This window comes from Mytilus edulis, chromosome 2 (genome assembly GCF_963676685.1).
Source record: "Mytilus edulis chromosome 2, xbMytEdul2.2, whole genome shotgun sequence".
Lineage (NCBI taxonomy): Eukaryota > Metazoa > Mollusca > Bivalvia > Mytilida > Mytilidae > Mytilus > Mytilus edulis.
Window position 1 is genome coordinate 1,766,915 of NC_092345.1, and position 26,530 is coordinate 1,793,444.

The 26,530-nt window shown below is 32.8% G+C and overlaps 2 protein-coding genes across 2 annotated transcripts in view; one reads left to right on the forward strand and one right to left on the reverse strand.

Annotated features, from left to right (window-relative positions):
* The window catches only part of LOC139511218 (uncharacterized), a 58,915-nt gene extending 52,764 nt beyond the window's left edge, over positions 1 to 6,151 (reverse strand). The window contains exon 1 of the mRNA XM_071297796.1: positions 5,988 to 6,151. The gene's annotated coding sequence lies outside the window, so the exon portion shown is untranslated. The remainder of the gene's footprint in view (positions 1 to 5,987) is intronic.
* A 55-nt stretch (positions 6,152 to 6,206) lies between these two features.
* The window catches only part of LOC139511219 (heat shock 70 kDa protein 12A-like), a gene marked incomplete in the record, with an annotated part of 95,680 nt that continues 75,356 nt past the window's right edge, over positions 6,207 to 26,530 (forward strand). The window contains 2 exon segments of the mRNA XM_071297797.1: positions 6,207 to 6,234; positions 21,370 to 21,546. Coding sequence (XP_071153898.1) covers positions 21,375 to 21,546 — 172 coding nt within the window.

The following is a 26,530-nucleotide window of genomic DNA, read 5'->3' on the forward strand; positions in this document are numbered from 1 at the left end:
CATTGTGGCTTATCTGTAAAAAAGACATGAATTAGAGAAGCCAACATTATTGGGACATTAATTTTAAAACACAAAAAAAAATCTATTTCAGGGATAAATACATTGGTCATACATGCAGATTTGAAATCTTATTTTATTATGACGTCAAATCTGGATGTTCAGGAATGGGGTTTGGTTAGAGACTGAACGTCAATTTAATGCTGAGTTCACACGTAATTCGAATTCGATTCGCATTAACTAATTCGAATTAGTTTAATTCGCATTCGAAACGTTTTACGTCCTAACGTCAATTTCGAATTCTAATGCAACAACGTTTGTAACGTTCATTTTGATTGGATAACGTCACTTATTTACATGGCATCAATTGACAATTGATGCTATCGGACGTACGCACAAGCGCAGACGGCATATGACAGATTTTAAATACATGTTTTAACGTTGTTTTCTGTCAGTTTCATTAGAATGGAGATAACAATATTGTATTTTAAGCTCCGACGGCATCAATTGGGGATTTGATGGTCGCAAATACCCGTTTACTGTCTCCGCTAACGCGTCGCCAGTAAACTTAATTTGCGACCATCAAATCCCCAATTGATGCCGTCGGAGCTTAAAATACAATACAGTTATCTCCTAATTACAATGCGCTTCAAATTCGCTTTACTGTCCAAACGACGTTAACTTTTAAATCGTATTCACAAAAGCGTATTTCTAATGCGAATTGGATAATTCGAATTAGCTAATTCGAATCAATTCGAATTAAAAAGAAGAGTGTGTTTTGTCCCAAAATATAGCAGTTTTACAAAACTGTGAAAATGGAAACTTTAAGTTATTTGTTGGAATGCGATGCTTCTGCTGCATAAATATGGGCTCTTTATGACAATACAAGTATAAAAAAGAAGATGTGGTATGATTGCCAATGAGACAACTGTCCACAAGAGACCAAAATAACACAGAAATGAACAACTATATAAAAAAGAAGATGTGGTATGATTGGCAATGAGACAACTATCCACCAAAAGACCAAAATGACCCAGACATTAACAACTATAGGTCACCGTACGGCTTTCAACAATGAGCAAAGCCCATACCGCATAGTCAGCTATAAAAGGCCCCGATAAGACAATGTAAAACAATTCAAACGAGAAAACTAACGGCCTTATTTATGTAAAATAATGAACGAAAAACAAATATGTAACACATAAACAAACGACAACCACTGAATATACAGGCTCCTGGCTTGGATATAGGTCATCGTATGCGGCCTTCAAAGCACATATATCAGGTACAAGCATCATTAAGTCATGCTAAATTACTAAAATCTTCACAATCAAAGTTTAGCAATTTTAGCATTTTAGTTAAATTTTAGACGGTTTGCGTCGAAAATGAAAGTGGCCGCATTTGTTTATGTTCATTATTATTGAAATTTAAGTTGTATTTGATGATAATGCAAAACATATATAAAGGTTGAGGATGAACACGGATGCGGCCATTTTCATTTTTGACAAAAACCATCTGCAAAGTGACATTTTTTTGGCATATTTGATAGATCTTTCATATTTCATCTTGAATCGGAGCGTTTTTAATGACTAAATCACTTAAAATCTTTCACATAAGCTTATTGAATCAAATGAAATAGACACTTAAGTGTTTAAAAAGCGTCCAAGATCTTCCGTCAGATGAATCAGATGAATCTGAAATTTGAGGCCAAAATAGGCCCTTACCGGACCGGACCTACTCCTTCACCAAAAATACTACTCGTGCTACTAACAATATGATGCTCGGTTGTTTTGGAACACGTTTTTTTTTATTTAAATTTGTGCAGCCTGCTGATGATTCAGGATCTTCCCAGTATCATAACTAAAGGATTGCGTTTAAATGTTGAAATTGTTTTTATGAAGATACATTATGGTTATAACTAACGATAATATATACCAGATATGGTAGCTATCTACTAGACTCCAATACAGCTACTCATAACTCCTACACACTGATTAAAATTCTTTCAGACATGAACAGGAGTACCGACAAAAGGATTTTTTTTAATAATTCAACTCGCGTAACATTACCAGTATGTAATTTTGTGACATTGCCATATTCTAATTGCTCAATACTTTTAAATGGAGGGGGAGGGGGGGACAAGGGAAATAAATCCATCTAAATATGAGTATACTTTGTAATCAGTTATAGAAACTATTATTTTAAATAAACTCCCATTGACTCAGCAGTTACATCTAACCTTAAGTGGAAATGATTCATTTCAAACAAAAAGATATAATAAGATGATATTTTCATACTTGTATCAAAGACATACATTGTAAATACATGAATGTTTCATCTTTTCACATTGATTTTTTTTTATTCATTTAAAAATAAGGAGATGTGGTATGATTGCCAATATGATTACTTCTGAGTTCAACAGAAAATTTGCACATGCATTTTTAAAATTCTAGATTCACATGCATGACTACATTTAATGTGTAAATTTTAAGTTTAATAATACCAGAGACATATATACATACAATATAGCTTATTAAAGGAGGAAAATGTGCTTTATCATTTTATCAGCTTAAAGAGGCTTAGCATGAACAGATAATTTTAACCATTATGCAAATATTCATGTTTGCATATTATGCTGTAACAGTTCTAATTTTTTTGTCAGCTTATACACTATTTATAAATATACTCTCTAGAAAATAAAAAGCGATGGAAAATAAATTGTGAAAAACATGTTCAATTTGATGTAAAATTCTCTTGAAATTATAAAATGAGTTTTTTAATATGAGAAAAAAAGGCTGCGTAACACAAAAATATATAATGAAAACGCACGTAAAACACATGTAAAACATACGTTTTACGTACGTGATGTATTACGCCCGTTTCAAAACGGGCGTAAAATATCCGTTTTGGTACAGGCGTTTAACGCATGTTGGCTAAAACATGCGTTTTCTATACGTGAAACGTACGTTTTACAGACGTTTTTTAAAACGTACGTAAAACATGCGTTGCACTTTTTGCTGTGTACAATACTGTTCATAGAATTGCATTAGGAACTGCTCTTTCTCTTTATCTTTTCTCGATTGTGGCGCACATTCCTCTATGAATACTTTGTCTTTCCTACATCGGAATCCCTAATATTTTTTTTTCCTTTGTTCGTTTCAACAACTTGTGTTTCCATGATGAAAATATATTCAACCAGGTAAATTTTCGCTAAAATGGGCTATCGAAAATACAGCTGAGCAGATTAATCCGGCCCTAAAATGGGCTCTAATGTTGACGCTCAAATGTCCCCTAGTAGTTTTAATTTTTTCGCTGAAATGTCCTACGCCCTGTAATACAACCCATTACAAAACATTTTGGTGTCTTGTGTTATGTTGATTTTAGTATGTTTTGATATACTATTATTCTTTGATTTTTGAATCCAACTTTTGGGTAAAGCTTTTCGAAGAGAACACAGTTCAGGGATCCAATCTTATTTCTTTTAGAGTTAATTTTATCTAATACCTTACGAGAAGTTTCTCCTTTATAATCAGTTACATCATTAAATTATGTTTTTCTCTACCCTGTGAATGACTATAATATAAACTTTTGCCATGTGTTTTTATATATTGGTTTCCTATAATTATCAGGTACTTTTGTCTTCCCACCTCCATTTTGAATCCAACATTTCAAGATTTCAAAGTAAAATGTAGGTAAGTTTTTTAGGTTTTCTAGTGACTTGTGAGAATTAAGGTTCATTCTAAATATTAAATTATTTTCACCAAACTCTCTAAAATAATACACTGGGGTAAAGCTGATGACCATTACTGCATTCACGGTCATCCAAAGATGTCGGATAAAAAAATAGGTCAGTATTTGTATTGTTTGTTTAAGTGTTTCTATATCATTTTCTTTACAAAGCATACATTGGTACGATGTAAATTTATAAAAGAGGGACGAAAGATACCAAAGGGACAGTCAAATTCATAAATCTAAAACAAACTGACAACGCCCTGGCTAAAAATGAAAAAGACAAACAGAAAAACAATAGTACACATGACACAACATAGAAAACTAAAGAATAAACAACACGAACCCCACCAAAAACTAGGGGTGATCTCAGGTGCTCCGGAAGGGTAAGCAGATCCTGCTCCACATGTGGCACCCGTCGTGTTGCTTATGTGATTACAAATCCGGTAAATAGTCTAATTCGGTAGGTCACATTCATGAAAGGGAAGGGGATTGTAGTTACGACGTAAGGAACATATCCGATATCATTTGTGAAACGGTTATTCCATAACGGTCAACCAACTCGTGATGTCGTCCGTAAAATTTACGACGGGATGATTTCAACTTCACCCTTTGGAACTCTTAGTAGCTTCCTTGTGAGCAGTAACCCTCTATCAAGAAAATCATGATAGGAAATGCAAGCACGGTAATATCGTATCAATTGGGAGATATATACCCCGTATGCAGGTGCTGCTGGAATGTTGCTACTTAGAAATGGAAAGTTCACAATTGGAAAGCTGAAATCATCTCTTTTGTCGTAAAGTTTTGTTTTCAACCGACCCTCATTGTCAATTTCTAGATGTAAGTCAAGATATGAAACCGACTTAACTGAACTGTATCTGTAGTATCCTTTATCTCCAATTCGATGGGATAGATGCGTTCCACATAGTCACCAAATTTTGAATTGTTTAGTGAAAGAACGTCATCTTTATAGCGGAAAGTAGAGTTAAAGGATACTGCTAACTTCTTATCTTTCTTCCTAAGTAGTTCCTGCATGAAGTCAGCCTCATAATAATAAAGAGATTCACACGGAAATCACAAATTACTACCGAGAAATGTGTATTAAACAGGTAATCGGATTTGAAAAAATCGCTTAGCTTAGATGACCGTAAATCATAATCGAGATGACCGTAACAAGATCAGCGATTCATAAGTTCATGTGTATGTCCGTCTTCCATATATTCATGATGTATATATATGTTTACTTGTTCATTGAATCAACCTATTTTGTGATATTGCGTTACAGCCTATTACATTGAGTGTGTAGGCAAAGGTAATATCATTGGTTAGCTTGCTTGCTAGCTGAACCGTCAAGTCAGTATTAAGTTAGGTAAACTAGCCTCATTTAAGAGTAGATTTGTCCGACAGGCAACCATCTATCTGTCTGTAGGACTAGACTACTTCGAAAGGAGGGTTTATATACCTTACCGAATAATGACTTCACGGTTCAGCTAGCAAGCAAGCTAACCAAAGATATTAAATTTGCCTACACACTCAATATATGTCGTAATATATGTCCAATATATTGTATTTGTTCACATACCCTAGTTAAGGGTCTTGGGAAATAAAAACATGAAACTTGAATCTCTCATTATTCCAACCACATTGATTGTATATTGATTGCATATGCATCGTTTTGACGTCGCGATATCGTTTCATGATGCTAGATAAACCATTCAAATTGACGCAATTTCGTTTCACTTTTTCGTGTAACTCTCCGTGCAAAGTGATACGAGAGATATTTGTTCATGCAAGAAAAAAATAACATAAACCATAAACGAATGTTCTCTAATATTTATTTATATGGAATCACGCAGTTTCTAAAAAAAATATCAGTCAAATAGTGGCGTAAATGATCTTAGTACCAGATTCTTTTAACCCACACATAACCTCAACATAACAACCAATGATCTCTGTAAAAAAATCTTCGCCATTTAAAAAATATATATTTAACTGAAATTGTTTCAAGTACTCGTTCCATGTGATTAATAGACATAACTTTAATTCAACGATAGACTATTTCTGAAATCTTTTGAATATTTAATTTTACTTTAGTTTAAATGAAAAAGTCAAAACATATGTTTTTAATTCCAAAGAAAATCTCATCTCTATTTCTTGAATGTATCTCACCTAATCGTAGATATTTGAGGAAGACGAAACAATTATATGGACATATTACAAGACTTACTAAAAACTAGTAGTTGTTGTGTTAATTGACTCACCTTCTAGGCATCAAATCTTTCAATAGAATACTAAACGTCTTTCTAAATTATATCCGTACTTTCAGTAACAAATTATTTCAATGCGCCATTTATATTTCGGAATGACCCTTTCAAATTACTCTATCAAATATGTTTGTATTTCATATTTAAATTTCCTGTGGTAACCATTATACAAGTTTTTAATAGATACTTCAACGGTCATGCGCATATACTGTGTTAATTTATAACACGCATTGACTTATACCAGGTATGTTGTACTTCGTACTTTTTTTCTCAATTTTAACGTTACATTATTACCTTATTTATGCTGAATAAAAATTGAATATTGTTATATGCATTTCGGGGTCTTTTATATATAGCTGACCTATGCGATATGGGCTTGGCTCATTGTTGTTTACCGTAAGGTAACCTATAATTGTTAATTTCTATATCAGTTTGGTGTCTTGTGATGAGTCATTGTCAATCACATATCTACTACATATTCTTTTTTTTTATATATATATATACATGATATATATACATAATATATATACACATATAACAACAACGTGTCCGTAAATAAACTCATCATAGACACCAGGATTGAATTGTGTATTTACGCAAGACGCGTGTTTCGTCTACAAAAGACTTATCAGTAACGCTCGAATCCAAAAAAGTTAAAAAAGTTAAAAAAAAAAAAAAAAAAAAAAAAAAAGGCAAAATAAAGTACGAAGTTGAAGAGCATTGAGGACCAAAATTCCTAAAAGTTTTGCAAAATACAGCTAAGGTTATCTATTGTGTTAACTCTGGTCTTATTGATGTGGTCAATGGAAATTTTGTGAAAAAAGTGATGGTTAAAATCTTGCCAACAGTTATAGGTGCATACCGTAAGACGAACTTAACCATTAATGAAATAGGACAACGTTAAAACAAACTGCAGCCCATAAACACTACACAGAAAAGTACAGTTTGAGCAACATCAACCAAAATACAATACAAATACCAAAAAAAAAAAAAATTGTCAATCAATACTTTTTAGTTGGCAACTACAAATGTATGGTTGGAACCCCTTTAAAAATGGCTGGATCCACCTTTGAGCTGTTTTTAAAACCAATTCTTCCAAAAGTAATAAAAAAAAAAGATTTTGATAAAGTTCATGTAGATCAAACGAGTTCAGTCAGGATTCTACTTTGTCAAAATTATCTCCCCATTACGCCAGTTCATTTTCACAATCGTAGAAATGGAAGCCATTGTAGGGATGACACAATGCCAATTTTGCTCTTGGAAACCGATAAATTTATTCACATTGCACCATTACGATCCTTATATGTCAGTTGTATTTTTAAAGACAAATGTATCAACTAGCTAATGAGCATCAGTTAATGATCTTGTCTACACTGAGTCAACTTAAAACTATTGTCTGATCGGTTGTCAGGGTGAATTTTAGAAAATGCATAAACATTTAAAAAAAATTTAATTAAATATTTCGTAGAAGGGCAGACTAGATTTTTTAATTGGTTGAAGACTATAAACCCTAGTTATTACACACATAAAATTATAATTTTTCGAAGATACGCATTTTCATCATCCAATTTGAAAGACTGTCATCAAGTACTTTTAGTAAAAAAATAGCTATTCGAACACACCTTCTCTGTTTTTGTGATATATTGGATAGGTATTTCACTTGATCCATATATTTCAGCTTTTAGTACTGTGATTTTGTTATGTTATAAAGTCAACCTGTAGCTTTGATATATAAAAATGATAGAATCTGAAGCGAGACGATGCATGAAATATTCTTGTTTTGTACGATATCAAGACAAAATATTAAACTCAAACAAGCCCTAACACAAAAAGGGGCACTCGATTTTCACTTTTTGTAACAATTGTTACCCATTTTTTTGGAATTTTTTCTTCAGTCACATAATGGAAGGGCAGACACGAAAATTGCCGAACTTATAGATTGATATGTTTTCTGTCCTCCGTTCGCGGTAAAAAAAAAATTAAAATCGGAGGTTATGCATTTTCTACATCCAACTTGAAAGATACCCATGTCGTCGACTTGATATCTAATTGTTCTGCTTAACTATGTACTAGATAAATTAAAAACTTATGTAAATGGTGTTTTTAAAATAAAACACTTAGTAATTGAAAAGAAAAGTGTCATCTTATTTGTTTCTATTAACTTTTAAAATGTTGGTCACTATAGTAAACATTACAGTAAGCATTTATCGCCTTCTCTAACAAAGAGCTTCGATTCTTTTGTTCTATTTCAACCGGGTTTCCGCCTGAGTTGTTTGTGCTCATATCTTTGTTTTACATGTATCTGTTTCTATTCAACTTGTGCATGAATGACGATTGCTCTTTGTCAGTAAACCCGTATTTTTCAATGAAAGCTATCTCAAAGACATTTTACATTCCTACATTCTATATTGGTGTGCTTCATAGATGATTTCTTACAGTGTCTCAGATAATTGGCACAAGTAAACATGAGCATGTGTAATTTCCATACTCAAATGTACAGAAATCAAACGAAGAAACACAAATTGAATCATTGTATATTGCTTCAAAATATAAATTAGCGAATTAATGTTGACATCTTTTTTTGTGCCTTTTTTTATTCAAAAAGTACTGGACGAAGTCTATATGGATTAAATACCCATATAGGAATCAGATTCTGAATATAATATTTTGGTGACATTTCATTGTATATCATGTGTCTTATAAAGCTGTTGACACATCACCGAGGGTGTGAATGTTGGTTTACAGACTACTTAAAATAATAAAGGGTAAACAATATAAAGAATAGGGAGAAATGGATAAAAAAAATTAGGATAGGGAATAACAAGGTGCTAAGATATAAAGAGTACAGTCAGGATTCTACTTCGTCAAAATTATCTCCCCATTACGCCAGTTAATTTTCACAATTGTAGAAATGGAAGCCATTGTATGGATGACGCGCTGCCAATTTTGCTCTTGAAAACCGACAAATTTATCCGCAAAGCACCATTACGATCCTTATATGTCAGTTGTATTTTTAAAGACAAATGTATCTACTAGCTAATGAGCATCAGTTAATGATCTTGTCTGCATTGATTTAACTTAAAACTTTTTTCAATTCGGTTGTCAGGTGGAATTTTTGAAATTTTTTGAAAAGTCATAAACATTAAAAAAAAAAATCTAATTAAATATTTCGTGTATGGACAGACTAGATTTGTTTAGTGGTTGAAGACTATAAACCTTAGTTATCACACACAATTTTTTTTTCTCGAAGATATGCATTTTGAAAGACTGTCGTAAAGTACTTTTAGTAAAAAAATAGCTATTCGAACACACCTACTCTGTTTTTATGATTCATTAGATAGGTATTTCACTTGACCCATATATGTCATCTTTTAGTACTGTGATTTTGTTATGTTATAGATAGAATCTGAAGCGAGATCAGTCAGGAGTCTACTTCGTCAAAATTATCTCCCCATTACGCCAGTTCATTTTCACAATCGTAGAAATGGAAGCCATTGTAGGGATGACGCGCTACCAATATTGCTCTTGGAAACCGATAAATTTATCCACATTGCACCATTACGACCCTTATATGTTAGTTGTATTTTAAAAGACAAATGTATCAACTAGTTATTGAGCATCAGTTAATAATCTTGTCAGCATTGCTTCAACTTAAAACTATTGTCTGATCGGTTGTCAGGTGGAATTTTCGAAAATTCATAAACATTTAAAAAAATTCTAATTAAATATTTCGTGGAAGGGCAGACTAGATTTTTTTAGTGTATGAAGACTATAAACCCTAGTAATCACACACAAAAAAATAGAATTTTTCGAAGATATGCATTTTCATCATCCAACTTGAAAGACTGTCGTCAAGTACTTTCAGTAAAAACATAGCTATTCGAACACACCTTCTCTGTTTTTGTGACTCATTAGATAGGTATTTCACTTGACCCATATATTTCATCTTTTAGTACTGTGATTCTTTTGTGTTATAAAGTCAACCTGTAGCTTTAATATATAAAAATGATAGAATCTGAAGCGAGACGATGTTTGAAATATTCTTACTTTGTACGATATCAAGAAACTCAACTCAAACACGCCTTAACATAAAAAAAAAATGCATTCGATTTTCTCTTTTTGTTACCCATTTTTTGGAATTTTTTCTTCAGTCACACAATGGAAGGGCAGACACGAAAATTACTGAACTAAAAGATTGATGTGTTTTCCGTCCGTGGTAATTTTTTCATAAAAATCGGAGGTTATGCATTTTCTTCATCCAACTTGAAAGATACCCATGTCGTCGACTTGATATCTAATTGTTCTGCTAAACTATGTACTAGATAAATTGAAAACTTATGCAAATGGTGTTTTTAAAATAAATTGAGAAGAAAACTGCAATTTTGTTTGTTTCTATTAACTTTTAAAAATTTGGTCACTATAGTAAACAATACAGTAAACATTTATCGCCTTCTCTAACAAAGAGCTTCGATTCTTTTGTTCTATTTCAACCGGGTTTCCGACTGAGATGATGTATCAGATATTCTTGCTTTGTACGTTTTCAAGACAAAATATTCAACTCAAACACGCCCTAACATAAACAGGTGCACTCGATTTTCTCTTTTCGATTCAATTGTTACCCATTTTTTGGATTTTTTCTTGAGTCACATAATGGAAGGGCAGACACGAAAATTACTGAACTAATAGATTGATATGTTCTCCGTCCGTGGTAATTTTTTCAAACAAAGGTTATGCATTTTCTACATCCAACTTGATAGATACCCATGTCGTCGACTTGATATCTAATTGTTCTGCTTAACTATGTAATAGATAAATTGAACCCTTATGCAAATGGTGTTTTTGTTACTATAGTAAACATTACAGTGAGCATTTATCGCCTTCTCTAACAAAGAGCTTCGATTCTTTTGTTCTATTTCAATTGGGTTTCCGCCTGAATAGAGAATAATAAGCAACGGGTATAAAGATTTAATGAAAAATGGCAAAACAATTTAAAGAAAACATAAACGGAGGACCCCCATCCAGACCCCCAGCAACGGCGATTTGTCTGTATTGTATTTAGAGCCTTAAACCACTACTCACGCATAGGAATAGACCATTGCTTGTTAGACGATAGCTTTCCTTGTCTACCTAATATAAGTATACAGTTTTTGATGGGTTTTTTTTTTTGCTTTGCAATATACAAATCGATTAATTTGTAGTAATTTAGCGAAATTTGGTTTTTGGTAGGTAATTTCATGTCTATATATTGATCACACGATCTCAAAATGAGACTACTGTGTTATATTTTGCAGTTTTGCATAAATGCCAGAATTTTGAAGTCCTTAAGTAGTCTTACAAGACAAATACAGTATATAGACACTGCATAATATCTTACAGACTAATGTCTTTTGAATATAAGTAGCTATAAGATGATTTTGTAGATCATTAAGCATGGGATCAAATCTTACTTGTCTAAGAACAAAAAACAGATCTACAAGTAATATTGTTGAGCTAATTTTCAGACAAAGTACTTTTTACATCTACACAGTATCTAATCCTTTAAAATAGAAGAAAACACGTTCAGTACGCATAATGCATGGCGTTACACTAGGTTATTTTGTTGTTGAATGAATAGGCGTTTAAATTATTTTTCTATCTCATTAATGTATTTTAAATTATTTTTTTTAGCATGAAATTAGATTTAAAGAACAGATACAATGAATACATTATGATAAGTATATACATGGAAATATTAAACAAGTATTCATATATTATAATATCGATTTTTCTTCTTGTGTGGAATCGTGTTGAAGTTTATTGAAAAGGCAAATTTTAAGAAAAATAATAGAAGTTAAAAAACATGTTTAGTGCTGTCAAATTTAGTTCTGAGCGCATGCTTTGTTCAGGTACTGGTAATTATTGAATTATATATACCGTACATATGTCTGTATTGTCTATTAGACAAGTATTGTTTATGCAAACTTTTACTTGATTGTAAACATGGTTAATTAAGATAAAACGAAACCCAACGTCCACGGCTTCCCTCTTCGTCTTCACACAATTACTATCATTGTTTTCATAGAACATATATAAATAATGTGGCGGGGTTAAATGTCAATATATTCAAATTGAGACACTATCACAATCTTGAAAGTTTATACAATTTTAGAGAATATCACAGACGCTGGTACATTTTTAAAATTTCCAAACACGGCGCAAAGATAACAAAGATATGCCAAATAAAAATAGTGATTTGCGATCTGAACTGGCACAACTCTCAATTTCCATAAGTTGTGACAGTTGATATGTTATAACTGCATGGAGAGCAGTCCCCACATGAAAAAACCAAAAATGCCCTAAACGATCCAAGTTGGTATAATATTTCAAATTTGACAACGGTAGGGCAATTGCAACAGAAACTACATATTTAAGCCTCCCAAACGAATAGCAGTTTAATAATGATTAGAAAAATAAGTTTTATTTAATGAGGTAAAATAATTGAACGTGGCTACGTACTTGTACATCCATCCCAAATGAATGGAGCCCTGTAATATAAACTGGTATTTTAAAATAATCTTCAAACTGTAAAGCCAGTACGGAAGCCGGACTTACTGGAAACAAGTGATGACAGGAAAATGAGTGACTCATTCTATGTTTTTTCATTAATGCCCTCAGGGGAAACTGTCCCTAACTTTCATATCCAAAATCTTTACCGAGCGACTCTGTCGACCTTCGACCAACCCTCGTTGTGGTCTATGATTGTGATGGTAAGGTTTTTGAGATCAGCTTGGGCGTGCCCAGGTGATCTCAAATGACGACTTACGGGTAGGTTGGGCTTGCAAGTGTAGTTACTTCGATGACCATTCATGTGTTTGTTGAGAATGGCTGCTCTGTCTCGCCAATATACTGCATGCCACACCGACACTGAAGGAGGTATACAACACTCTGGGTTTTGCAAGTTACATTGCAAAATATAGTGTACAGAGACCCAGTCGAGTGGCAAGTAAATGTTTGAGTATTAATTATTTGTTGACAAGTCAGACATCGTCTGTTACCACATGACTTGCACCATCCTGCAGTTGAACAGCTTTTATTTGAGGAGACGTAAGCTATATATATATAATAAAAACTAAAACACAATTTTCCATACGTTTCGGCCATTACGGCCTTCTTCACTGGAATAAATTACAATATTGAAACAACAAGTACATCGCTTGGATACATTACAATTTAATACTACTATGACGGAAAATATTGTTTTTGCTGTAGTTGGACCGCTCAACTAAGAAATTTGTTTTGCATACACACGTTTATAAAATGCGGTTTTTATACAACGCAATCATAGGTTTGAACGTTGTTTTCAATTTATACTTGTATATTGAACAGATATATCATGTTATTGAAGGATATTTGCGAGAGAAAAAAACAGTCAAGGGACTTTGAAATTTCCCAAGCCGATATTTCTGTTTAATGGAACCAAATAGGTTTTTATTGACTGTACAGGTGAAGGTAAATCGTAGTACCGCGGGAATTATACATGTACTTTATACATGTACTTATTATACGCGTTAGTGCTGTCTTTTTGTAACGTCATGGTATCTAAATGTATACACGTCTTTGTTATTCCATCATTAAATCGTTCATTTCTCCTTTTCACACTTTATTTGTATATCTCTGACATTTTTGTTTACAATTTGTGGTCTAACTCAATCAATAATGCTTAACCATATTAAGTCTTAATAATCGGGTAAAGTGAAAACGGTTCCGAATAATTTTGGAAAGAAGAGTCTCGCGAGGGTATTTTTCTTTATCCAAAATGGCAAATACCACGAAAGAGAGGGGAATTTGAGGCAAATTAACCGGCAGAGGAGAAAAAACAGGGAAATTGGTTTTAAATAAGGAAAAAAGGGTTAGAATATGCGAAAAGTACACTAGGTAATAACCAACCAAAATCCGGAATTCTTAGTTAAAGTGTAATTTCGTTCCGTAGGCAGTGACCTCTTATCAACCTTGCAGGAAAAAAAGGTAAACACATGTGGAATGAAGATTGTTATAATTGATAGTTTTATCATCTTGAAACACATATATCATGATAACACTCAACTGCAAAAGCGCTTCATTCTAAAATTTACACACGCTCAACGTTTTTACAACCCCTATAAAATTACTAAAAGAAGTATATTTGATACTCATTATTTTGTAATTAAATCAAATTCTTCAAATATTTATATTTAGCGCAAACTCGCAGATGTACATATTTATGGCTATTGCAGTTAAGCTCAAAACATGTATCGAAACATATGTACAAACACTATATCGATTTGATCATGTGAAAATTGATCGACAAAAAAACAAACACAACTGGTATTCCTATTAGAATGCATAACAAATAGACCTCATCTCAGATATATACAGGACAATAAATAGTTATAATTGATAGTTTTATCATCTTCTTATTTTACATATCTTCCATGTTTTTTTTTGTTGTTAATCAAGTTCACGTAAACCTCTGCCCGGCAAATAAAAAAAATCGGTTTCAAGCTACTTCCTTAACATAATGATTACAAGAGACTCATTTCGTATGTCTTTAAATCCATTTAGATGATACAATAAATTACATAGAATGTGTTAGTGTTTTATATCCTTCGAGTTTCATCAATATTTATATCGTTGCTAAGCATAACAATTTAAATGGTGAATACATCAAACGATTAGTTTTAAACATATTGGACAACTTCCAATTAAGAAAGTTTATTATATCAACTTGTTTGGTGTATTGAATGCGAAAATCACAAAGCTTATATTGTCAACCTTATTTTTAAACTCATGTCATTTTATTAAATCACTTAACTATGTAAAATGGCTGGTTATCTTGTTCTTGATTGACAAAATAACAACGATATCAAGCGGTTAACTCCAACCATATCATGCATATGTCGATGAAACACATATATCATGATAACACTCAACTGCAAAAGTGCTTCATTCTAAAATTTACACACGCTCAACGTTTTTACAACCCCTATAAAATTACTAAAAGAAGTATATTTGATACTCATTATTTTGTAATTAAATCAAATTCTTCAAATATTTATATTTAGCGCAAACTCGCAGATGTACATATTTATGGCTATTGCAGTTAAGCTCAAAACATGTATCGAAACATATGTACAAACACTATATCGATTTGATCATGTGAAAATTGATCGACAAAAAAACAAACACAACTGGTATTCCTATTAGAATGCATAACAAATAGACCTCATCTCAGATATATACAGGACAATAAATAGTTAAATGATAAATCAAGTGTAAACATGTGGAGCCTCAGTGACGGAGGGTGTATAGACAGACTTGAGTAATGATTTACTAGGATGACAACTTTGATTCAGGTTGAGAGTTTGAACCTCGCTCGACTTCGATCTTCAATGGTCATTTGCGGGTACACCGTCCATGCCAAGAAATTGCCTCCGTTGAAATTCTGCAAACATCCCATAGAGAAAATTACATCGATAATCAATATTGACCATTTGGTATATGGCGGTGTTCTAAGCGACACGTACATGAAGGTCATAAATTAATTTCTTGAATGAAATCAAATCTTTAGCTACTAATGACTGCCGTAGGAGGTCGACCGGAATTTTTCGCGAGGATTTCTTGGCATGTGCCTTCAACGATATAGCTGGTAGCAAAAGTTTGTGCTAAACACCAACAAACAAACAAGCATACGTCAGTAAGTTGCCAGAACGCTTAATGAACCATAATGCTGGATCACAGCCAGATACGTACTAGTTATCCAGGATTATTTTTCGAAATGGGTAGAGGCATACGCATTACCTGACTAGGAAGCAGAAACTATAGCGCAAGTGTTTGTTGAACAATATGTTACGCATTATGGTGTATCAATGCAGATTCACACGGACCAAGGTACAAACTTTGATTCAAGACTATTCCGTGAACTGTGTAAACTCCTAGGAGTGAATAAAGACAACCACTGCACTTCATCCACAATCTGATGGAGTGGTGGAGCGTTACAACTCAACGATGAAATCAATGCTAGCTACATGCGTAAATAAAGATCAGAAGAACTGGGATGTTCTACTTCCATTACAGATGGCATATATCGTAGCGCGGAACATGACACGACTAAATACTCACCGAATGTGATGTTATTCGGGCGTGATGTAAGTCATCCAATTGACTTGTTAAACGGAACTGTTAGTAATAATGAGAATTTTGATAATCTCCCGAATTATGTGATGCAAATAAGAACATATTTAGACATGTACATGAATTTGCTCGGGAAAACAGATAAACAGAAATGGTGTTATGACTATCAAGTTAATTTTAAACCGCATTCTGTTGGAGACGCTGTATGGTTACATGCATAAACGGAGGACCCCCATCCAGACCCCCAGTAACGGCGATTTTTCTGTATTGTATTTAGAGCCTTAAACCACTACTCACGCATAGGAATAGACCATTGCTTGTTAGGTGATAGCTTTCCTTGTCTACCTAATATAAGTATACAGTTTTTGATGTTTTTTTTGCTTTGCAATATACAAGTCGATTAATTTGTAGTAATTTAGCGAAATTTGGTTTTTGGTAGGTCAATTCATGTCTTTATATTGATCACACGATCTTAAAATGAGACTACTTTGTTATATTTTGCAGTTTTGCATAATTACCAGAATTTTGAAGTCCTTAAGTAGTCTTACAAGACAAATACAGTATATAGACACTGCATAATATCTTACAGACTAATGTCTTTTGGATATAAGTAGCTATAAGATGATTTTGTAGATCATTAAGCATGGGATCAAATCTTACTTGTCTAAGAACAAAAACAGATCTACATGTGATATTGTTGAGCTAATTTTCAGACAAAGTACTTTTTACATCTACACAGTATCTAATCCTTTAAAATAGAAGAAAACACGTTCAGTACGCATGATGCATGGCGTTGCACTAAGTTATTTTGTTGTTGAATGAATAGGCGTTTAAATTATTTTTCTATCTCATTAATGTATTTTAAATTATTTTTTTAGCATGAAATTAGATTTAAAGAACATATACAATGAATAAATTATGATAAGTATATACATGGAAATATTAAACAAGTATTCATATATTATAATATCGATTCTTCTTCTTGTGTGAAGTTTATTGAAAAGGCAATTTTAAGAAAAATAATAGAAGTTGTAAAACATGTTTAGTGCTGTCAAATTTAGTTCTGAGCGCATGCTTTGTTCAGGTACTGGTAATTATTGAATTATATATACCGTACATATGTCTGTATTGTCTGTTAGACAAGTATTGTTTATGCAAACTTTTACTTGATTGTAAACATATTTTTGTTTATATAGATTAGACCGTTGGTTTTCCCGTTTGAATGGTTTTACACTAGTAATTTTGGGGCCCTTTATAGCTTGTTGTTCGGTGTGAGCTAAGGCTCCGTGTTGAAGGCCGTACTTTAACCTATAATGGTTTACTTTTTAAATTGTTATTTGTATGGAGAGTTGTCTCATTGGCACTCACACCACATCTTCCTATATCTATTAAAACTAATCCAGATATGGATAGTTTCAAAAGTTGTTTTCATCAAATAGCATTGCAGTCCAATTTACTAACCCATTCTGTGCAGTCATTAATAAAACTTAACGTAGTAATTGATTTCATGAATTTGTTACTGTAACAACCAATGTAGTATGTTACTTTATTGTTAGTGTATTTATTAAACTTTTAAATATTTGCAAGGATCGTGTTACTTTTTTAACAAACATATAATGTTGTTTGTATATACTATGTTTTTGATGACGCAGTTGTAAGTATTAAACGCGCTGGCGCTTGCCCCCTACCCGTTGTAAAGGCCCCGGGTAGTTTCATAATATACTCGTATAGATACATATAAACAAGTCTAAATTAAAAACGTTCAAATCTATGATTGCGTTTGATAAAAACCGCATTTTTTTACGTGTGCAGGTAACAAATTTTGATGTGGTGTCTAGATACAGAATAAACAACATTTTCCAAAAAGACCAAAAAGAGTGAAAAAATGTATTTTAACGAAATGCATTGACAAACAGGTCGACCAACTGATGTTCTTAATCCCTGCTGACTGCCATTGACGATTGCCAAATCAATTGATCACAAGGTGTAACAAAATGGATCTCTATATTGATTTAATACCAAGTAGTTAATGTCTCTTCAGTGATGTTAGGGATCGAAAAGTATTTGGAATGCCATTCAATTTACCTCAATTTAAGATAGACTCTTGAATTTTAAAGAGTCAAAGTAGAATAAACGGATTATATAAATCGGAGGGAAAATATCTATTTATATATACGTGTCAAAAAGAGTACAACATCACCATTAAATAACTATAAAATGAACAACTATTAGATATTTCAGATAACAGATATTCTTCTTCGGTAATAGCACGATGTCAAATGAATCATGTCAATATATTCAAATTGAGACACTATCAAAATCGTGAAAGTTTATACAATTTAAGCGTATATCACAGACGCTGGTACAATTTTAAAATTTCCAAACATGGCGCAAAGATAACAAAGGTATGCCAAATAAAAATAGTGATTTGCGATGTGAACTGGCACAACTCTAAATTTCCATAAGTTGTGACAGTTGATATGTTATAACTGCATGGACAGCAGTCCCCACATAAAAAAACAAAAATGCCCTAAACGATCCAAATTGGTATAATATTTCAAATTTGAAAACGGTAGGGCAATTGCAACAGAAACTACATATTTAAGCCTCTCAAACGAATAGCAGTAAAATAATGATTAGAAAAATAAGTTTTATTTAATAAGGTAAAATAATTGAACGTGGCTACGTACTTGTACATCCATCCCAAATGAATGGAGCCCTGTAATATAAACTGGTATTTTAAAACAATCTTCAAACTGTAAAGCCTGTACGGACGCCGGAGTTACTGGAAACAAGTGATGACAGGAAAATGAGTGACTCATTCTATGTTTTTTCATGCATGCCCTCTGGGGAATCTGTCCTTAACTTTCTTATCCAAAATCTTTCCCGAGCGACTCTGTCGACCTTCGACCAACCCTCGTTGTGGTCTATGATTGTGATGGTAAGGTTTTTGACATCAGCTTGGGCGTGCCCAGGTGATCTCAAATGACGACTTACGGGTAGGTCGGGCTTGCAAGTGTAGTCACTTCGATGACCATTCATGTGTTTGTTGAATGGCTGCTCTGTCTCGCCAATATACTGCATGCCACATCGACACTGAAGGAGGTATACAACACTCTGGGTTTTGCAAGTTACACTGCAAAATATAGTGTACACAGACCTAGTCGAGTGGCAATTAAATGTTTGAGTATTAATTATTTGTTGACAAGTCAGACATCGTCTGTTACCACATGTCTTGCACCATCCTGCAGTTGAACAGCTTTTGTTTGAGGAGACGTCAGCTATATATATATATAGTAATAAAAACTATAACACAATTTTCCATACGTTTCGGCCATTACGGCCTTCTTTATTGGAATTAATTACAACATTGAAACAACAAGTACATCGCTTGGGTACATTACAATTTAATACTACTATGACGGAAAATGATGTTTTTGCTGTAGTCAGACCGCTCAACTAAGAAATTTGTTTCGCATACACACGTATAAAAAATGCGGTTTTTAGACAACGCAATCATAGGTTTGAACGTTGTTTTCAATTTATACTTGTATATTGAACAGATATATCATGTTATTGAAGGGTATTTGCGAGAGAAAAAAACAGTCAAGGGACTTTGAAATTTCCCAAGCCGCTATTTCTGTTTAATGGCACCAAATAGGTTTTTATTGACTGTACAGGTGAGGGTAAATCGTAGTACCGCGGGAATTATACATGTACTTTATACATGTACTTATTATACGCGTTAGTGCTGTCTTTTTGTAACGTCATGGTATCTAAATGTGTACACGTCTTTGTTATTCCATCATTAAATCGTTCATTTCTCTTGTTCACACTTTATTTGTATATCTCTAACATTTTTGTTTACAATTTTCGGTCTAACTCAATCAATAATGCTTAACCATTATGTCTTAATAATCGGGTAAAGTGAGAACGGTTCTGATTAATTTTGCTGGAGAAAACATTAATAAAGCCAGTGATAAACAGAAATGGTATTATGACTATCAAGTTAATTTTAAACCGTATTCTGTTGGAGACGCTGTATGGTTACATGATTCAAAGAGAAAAGTTGGGATTAGTCCGAAACTACAGTGTAGTTGGGATGGACCTTATCTTATTATAAACAGTATTAGTGACTTAGTATATCCATAGATGTATATGGGTATACTAAGTCATTAATACTGGTTATACTGGGTATTACATCTATGGTCCACCCAACAGATACGTGCCAGATTAGAACTTTGTTGAAGTTATGAACATTTAAAATTGAAATGAACATTACATGTTTTCATGATTATGATTGGGTTATTTTGATTTATTTTGTTTAGTCTGAATTATTTTTTGATACATTTTGATTTTTCGTGTATATTTTTATTGCATATTTTTTTGGTTTTATTTTTGAAAAAGTTGTCCTCCATACTTTGATAAGTTAAAGTTATTTTTGTTAACATGTGAGACACATGTTTTTCAAAGAAGGAGGTAATGTAATATTTTAATGTTTTGTAAATATTGACCTCTAGTTTAATAGTTTGGCTTTATAACTGTTTATTTGTATACAGAGAAAATTAATGACGCAAGGCTAATATGACAAGTTGCTAGTTTATTATCTGCAGTTAAAGTTGAACTGTCAGATGTGATTAAGACCAGAAACGATGTCCTGGTGTGTAGGGTAATACAATTAGCTATGCCTATTTGTTTGTCTAGGGATAAGGTATTTAAACTCTATGATAAGGTGACTGGCAGATTGTGTATCAGATGTGATAATGTAAGGATGTTGTGTATTCCTTAAGCATTTTACGTCTTGAATCAGTTAGATTCTGGAGGATTTGTATTTGAAGTTAATATATGAAAACTTTGTAGCTAACTGTCAATAAGTCGGAAGTAATGTACATTTGTTAATAAACTTGTATATATAAATACCGTATTATTAAGTTTCTGGGAATTTACTACAGGATATATTGTCGTGCCATAGATAGATATGTCCGTCCGTCTGTGTCGGTGTTGACATCCCCTCGATCACGTTACAATATTAAGATGATCTAAGATAGGTCTAACCAAATTAGTGTCAAACTACTAATACATCAATAGCAACCAAAGTTAAATGGAAGTCACACTATACACAACAGTACACATACAAAAAACCCGCACCTTTTTCATTGTAAGTTAAGGCAGGTGATACCACACCCATAAACATCATAGCTTAATGTGTTTTTTTCTGCTTTTACACCAGTTGAAATGATGCAACATAACTTCAAAGGAAAACCTTCCAATAGCCATTCCAAAAAACTTGAGTCTTCAGGTCTGCAGCAACAGAATACGTCAAAATATGGCAGCAAAGGAACAGAGAGACAAAGTAAAATTCCTGTAAGACAGAAAAATGGACAAACATTTTCAATAGGCACTATAGGTATGTATCTAAAATGCATACAGATTCAATACAAGTAAAAGCTTTTCTTAAAAGCTAGCCGTCTCTTAGCTAATGAAAGTGGAAGGTGTTTGAATAATTTTAAAAGGCTAATACAATTTTTCTTAATTTACCAATTTTTTTTTTTGGATAATGTATCAACAGTAGATTGGTGGGGGTAATGTCTTAACTCGTGTCTTAATTGTTTGTATCTTGTTATCGTTTTTCTAAACAGATATGCTATTCGTTTACTTTTTCTTTGGTTGTTTGTTTATATGTGGCATATGACATAAAACATTAAGCTTTGTTTAAATAGATATAGGAAGATGTGGTATGAGTGCCAATGAGACAACTCTCCATCCAAGTAACAATTTATAAAAGTAAACCATTATAGGTCAAGGTACGGTCTTCAACACGGAGCCTTGGCTCACACCGAACAGCAAGCTATAAAGAGCCCCGAAAAATTACTAATTGTAAAACCATTCAAACGGGAAATCCAACGGTCTAATCTCAGATATAAAAACGAGAAACGAGAAACACGTATGAACACCATAAACAGACGACAACCACTGTACAACAGATTCCTAACTTAGGACAGGTGCAAACATTTGCAGTGGGATGAAGTCGGTATATGCAAGGACTATTCAAATCCTTGGTATATGCAATACAAGTACAAACATAAGCCCTGAAGAGCTATTAAAACCGACAGAACAATAAAACATACATATTAAGTCATGCACACATACAATTAAACATATATCAATATATAAACATGCAACACAAAAGTTCTTTTTATTAACATAAAAGTTAAACTCAAACTGAAGCATGCACTTGTGAGGTAAAACACAAAGGTTAAAGTAAAATGGTTCGCACATTAAAAGCACATAGAGATTAGTTAAGTAACTACAATTATCGCAAAGTAGCAGGAGCATTATAGAAGAGAAAACATAGCATTAAACTATAACTAATGACCAAAATTAACTGGTTTGCAGGCAAAAGATTGGCTTGAGCTGCCAGATCAAGATTTAATCAAGTTCTTGAATTGATTTAAAGATGATTGCTTTCGTAGCTCATCAGACAGCTCATTCCAAAGCTTAGCACCCGCATACCTTATCGATTATAGGTCATATGCGCTTTCGCCTGAATGTTTTTCGTTCATAATAGGCATCAAATGTGTACAGAGTGAAACGTAGTAAAATTAAAACTTATAAGAACACAAGTAATATTTTTCCAATGTTGTGATGATGTCATTTGTTATAAAGAAGGTGATAAGTTCTGCAGTGCTATTTTAGATTTCACAGATAATAGAATCAACAAATTTTACCAAACACGTAATTAGGCATTATACCTTTTTTTTTAAATACTTTCATTTGTTATTGTTTTACTTGCTTATGTCTTCACATCTATTGACCACACAACTAATGCTGGGTGCCAAAAAAGGTTCTTATCGCACTTAATTGACATAATCTGTTGTGTGTGACCAGTCGTATGAAATACTCTTTTTGTTTTGCGATCATAGTATCTGTATGTGTATACTTGTTTTACACTTTCTTGCAGAAAACATACAATTTAAATGTATCTTTTAAAATGCCAACTGTATTATTTTCTTTGAATTTTTGTTTTTCATTGTTTTGCTAATCAGAACTTTTTTCAAATGTATTCACAACATTTCTATACATTATAGCTAGACTTGGGATAATTAAAAACTTTAAAAAAAAAAATTGTTATGAAACATTGTAGAAAACCGTAGGTTGAACCTTAGATTGAAGTTGATTTAATTACCTATACTTCATATCTCCTTTAACATCGTTCATATATAAACGAAGCATTGCTGAAATATGATAGCATACATTACATACATGTACAATTGCTTTCATTGTCTGAGAGTAGTATTATTTTTATATTGTTGGTCCCCTGTTCGTCTGACATCGTCTGCTATTTTGATAGGGAGAGCTAGACAAAGTTAAACCCAGCCCAAAACCCTACCCTAATGATCGGGTGAGGGGACCTTAAAAAATATTTACTTGCGAGAGTTAGGGATGAGCCTTTATTTTAAGCTTCATGAATAATGATATTTGATGATGTCGAGATATTAAGTTGATATTTAAGTCAAGATTGAAGATTAAATCTGAAACTAATCAGATGTCGATACCTTTAAACAAATGCAATTAAAATCTCTGTCGTTAATGCTTTACGTAGTCGATTGAAAACAAAACTTTACGACAAAAGAGATGATTTCAACTTTTCAATTGTGAACTTTCCATTTCTAAGTAGCAACATTCCAGCAGCACCTGTATACGGTGTTTATATCTCCCAATTGATACGATATTCCCGTGCTTGCATTTCCTATCAGGATTTTCTTGATAGAGAGTTGTTGCTCACAAGGAAGCTATTAAATCAAGAGTTCCAAATGGTGAAGTTGAAATCATCACTTCGTAAATTTTACGGACCCCATTACGAGTTGGTTGACCGTTATGGAATAACTGTTTCACAAATGATATCGGATATGTTCCTTACGTCGTAACTACAATCTCCTTCCCCTTCATGAATGTGACCTACCTAATTAGACTATTTACCGGATTTGTTATCTCATAAGACGTTACGCGCGATGTTCGTACTTCATTGGAAATTCGGTGTATAGTTGGCAAGATGCAAGTCCAAAATATATAATTGTGTGATATCATATTCATTGCTATTGTACGTATTTTAAAAAATAACGATTTTTAAAATAAAAACGGAAAAAATAATTGTTGAAAGTATGTTTTATGCTGCATGCGACAAGCTTCATTTAAAAAAAACGGCGATTTTTGGGTTGTCCCGCGTAACATATTTCATTTATTATAACCACTAAACTATGATTTTCGTCAAAACTATTTAATATTATTAAACAGAATGGTTCCTTCAGTCTTTTATTCATTTTTTTTTATAACGTTATGATGACGTCATAGAAAGAAAATAACGCGTTCCATACTACAAGGGCAAATCTGTCCCACGGGAAAAAAATTGGGATTCCAGATTTGAGAATCAAAAAACATTTATCTAAAATGAAAAAAAGTTTAGTATTTGTATTTACTAAATCAATGTTAATTTGCTAAATTTTATGAATTTAAAGACAAATATCCTGAAAAATGATATATGGTAATTTATGAGCGATTTTTCAAAGGCTTACAAGTTTGTCGCGCCGCCATTTTTTTGAGGTAAAAACGAACTCAAATCAAATTTACGTCAATTGTTTGCTATCACTGATCTTCTACTGGAAGAATGAATTTTATGATTTTTTAAAATGTTATTTTTCTTCAATTTTCAAAAAACTAAAATACATCAATTTTCGATAAGTAGTTAAAAAGCACCGTCGATTTTGCGGAGTCTTACAAGAAAGTCGCACTTGCTTAGACATACCAATTGAAAAAATATAAATATATCAAGAGTAGTTTCCTTTAACAGAGAACAGTGTTTTAATCACGAAAAAGTCACCCGACAGAGACCATCAAAAAAAATATACCATTTAAAGTAATTGGGAAAAAATCAAAATTACACTGGGTAAATAGAGACCTGAAAAAACTCATTAGAAAGAAAAACTAACTCTATAAAAAGAAAAATCATGACTCAACTTACAAAAATAAATACAAAGAGATAAAGACCAAATTTCAAAAAGAGATGAGAAAAGAATACTGGGCATACATTGAAAATATGATCTTTGATATCAATATAAAAGAATCAGACCAGCAATGCTTCAACAAACAACCCAAAAAGCTGTACTCCTATATAAAAACCTAAAGAAAGGAAAACAACGGCATTGCATCTTTAAGAAGCGAAAACACCCTCCATACAAACCCCTCCGAAAAAGCCAACATTTCAATCTGCTATTCTGCTTTCACATCAGAAATCAATACAGAAATACCAATGAAAGAATCTACTACACACCCTCAAATGGAACAAATTAGCATCAGTCGGGAAGGTGTATACAAACTCATAAAAACATTTAAAAAATCACAATAAAGCTACAGGACCAGATACTACCGCTGGTAAAATACTGAAAGAAAACATCGAAATAACCTCAGACATACTTACAACCATTTTCGACAAATCTCTAGAAGCATGCAAAGTACAATCAGACTGGAACCATGCAAACGTTACACCAGTATATATATAAAAAGGAGACAAACACAATCCTGGTTATTATAGACCAATGTCACTTCTTAATCAATATTTCTTATTTACATTAATGACTAACCTGACTACATTAAACACAGCCAAATAATACTCTTTGCAGACAACAGCATTATCTACGGGCCTATTACCTGCCAAAAACTATTTTCTTACGCTTTAAGAAGACATAAAAGGAGCTATAAAATGGGAGCAAGAATGAATCATGGCATTCCATCCTGACAAATGTAACCTCTTAAGAGTCTCAACAAAGAAAAAACAAATACATTTTTATTATAACATACATGGCCGTATCCTAGAACAAGTACAATTAGCTAAATATCTAGGCATTACAATCTCTTCGGATCTCAAATGGAACAAACATATACAACAATCAGCAGCAAAAGCAAATCAATATTTATCATTCGTCAGACGCAATCTAAAAATTAGTTCAAAATTAGTCAAGGAAAGAACGCAACAAACAATAGTTAGACCAAAAATAGAATACTGCTGTACAGTTCGGGATCAACACACTTCAGAAAATATATACAGACTGGAACAAGTGCAAAGAGGAGCTGCACGATATACTTGCAACAGATTTCACAACACCAGCAGTGTATCTGAAATGCTTCAAAACCTAAACTAGCAAACCCTACAAGAACGCAGGCTAAAAGCCAGACTTCAAATGTTCCACAAAGTAAAAAAAAAAGAAACTGCAAAACCATCTCAGGATATTCTCATAAAAAAACCAGTTCAAAACCATATCTACCTATCAACATACATACAGACAACACCAATGCAACAAAGACAGTTATAAATTCTCATTCTTCAGCCAAACAAT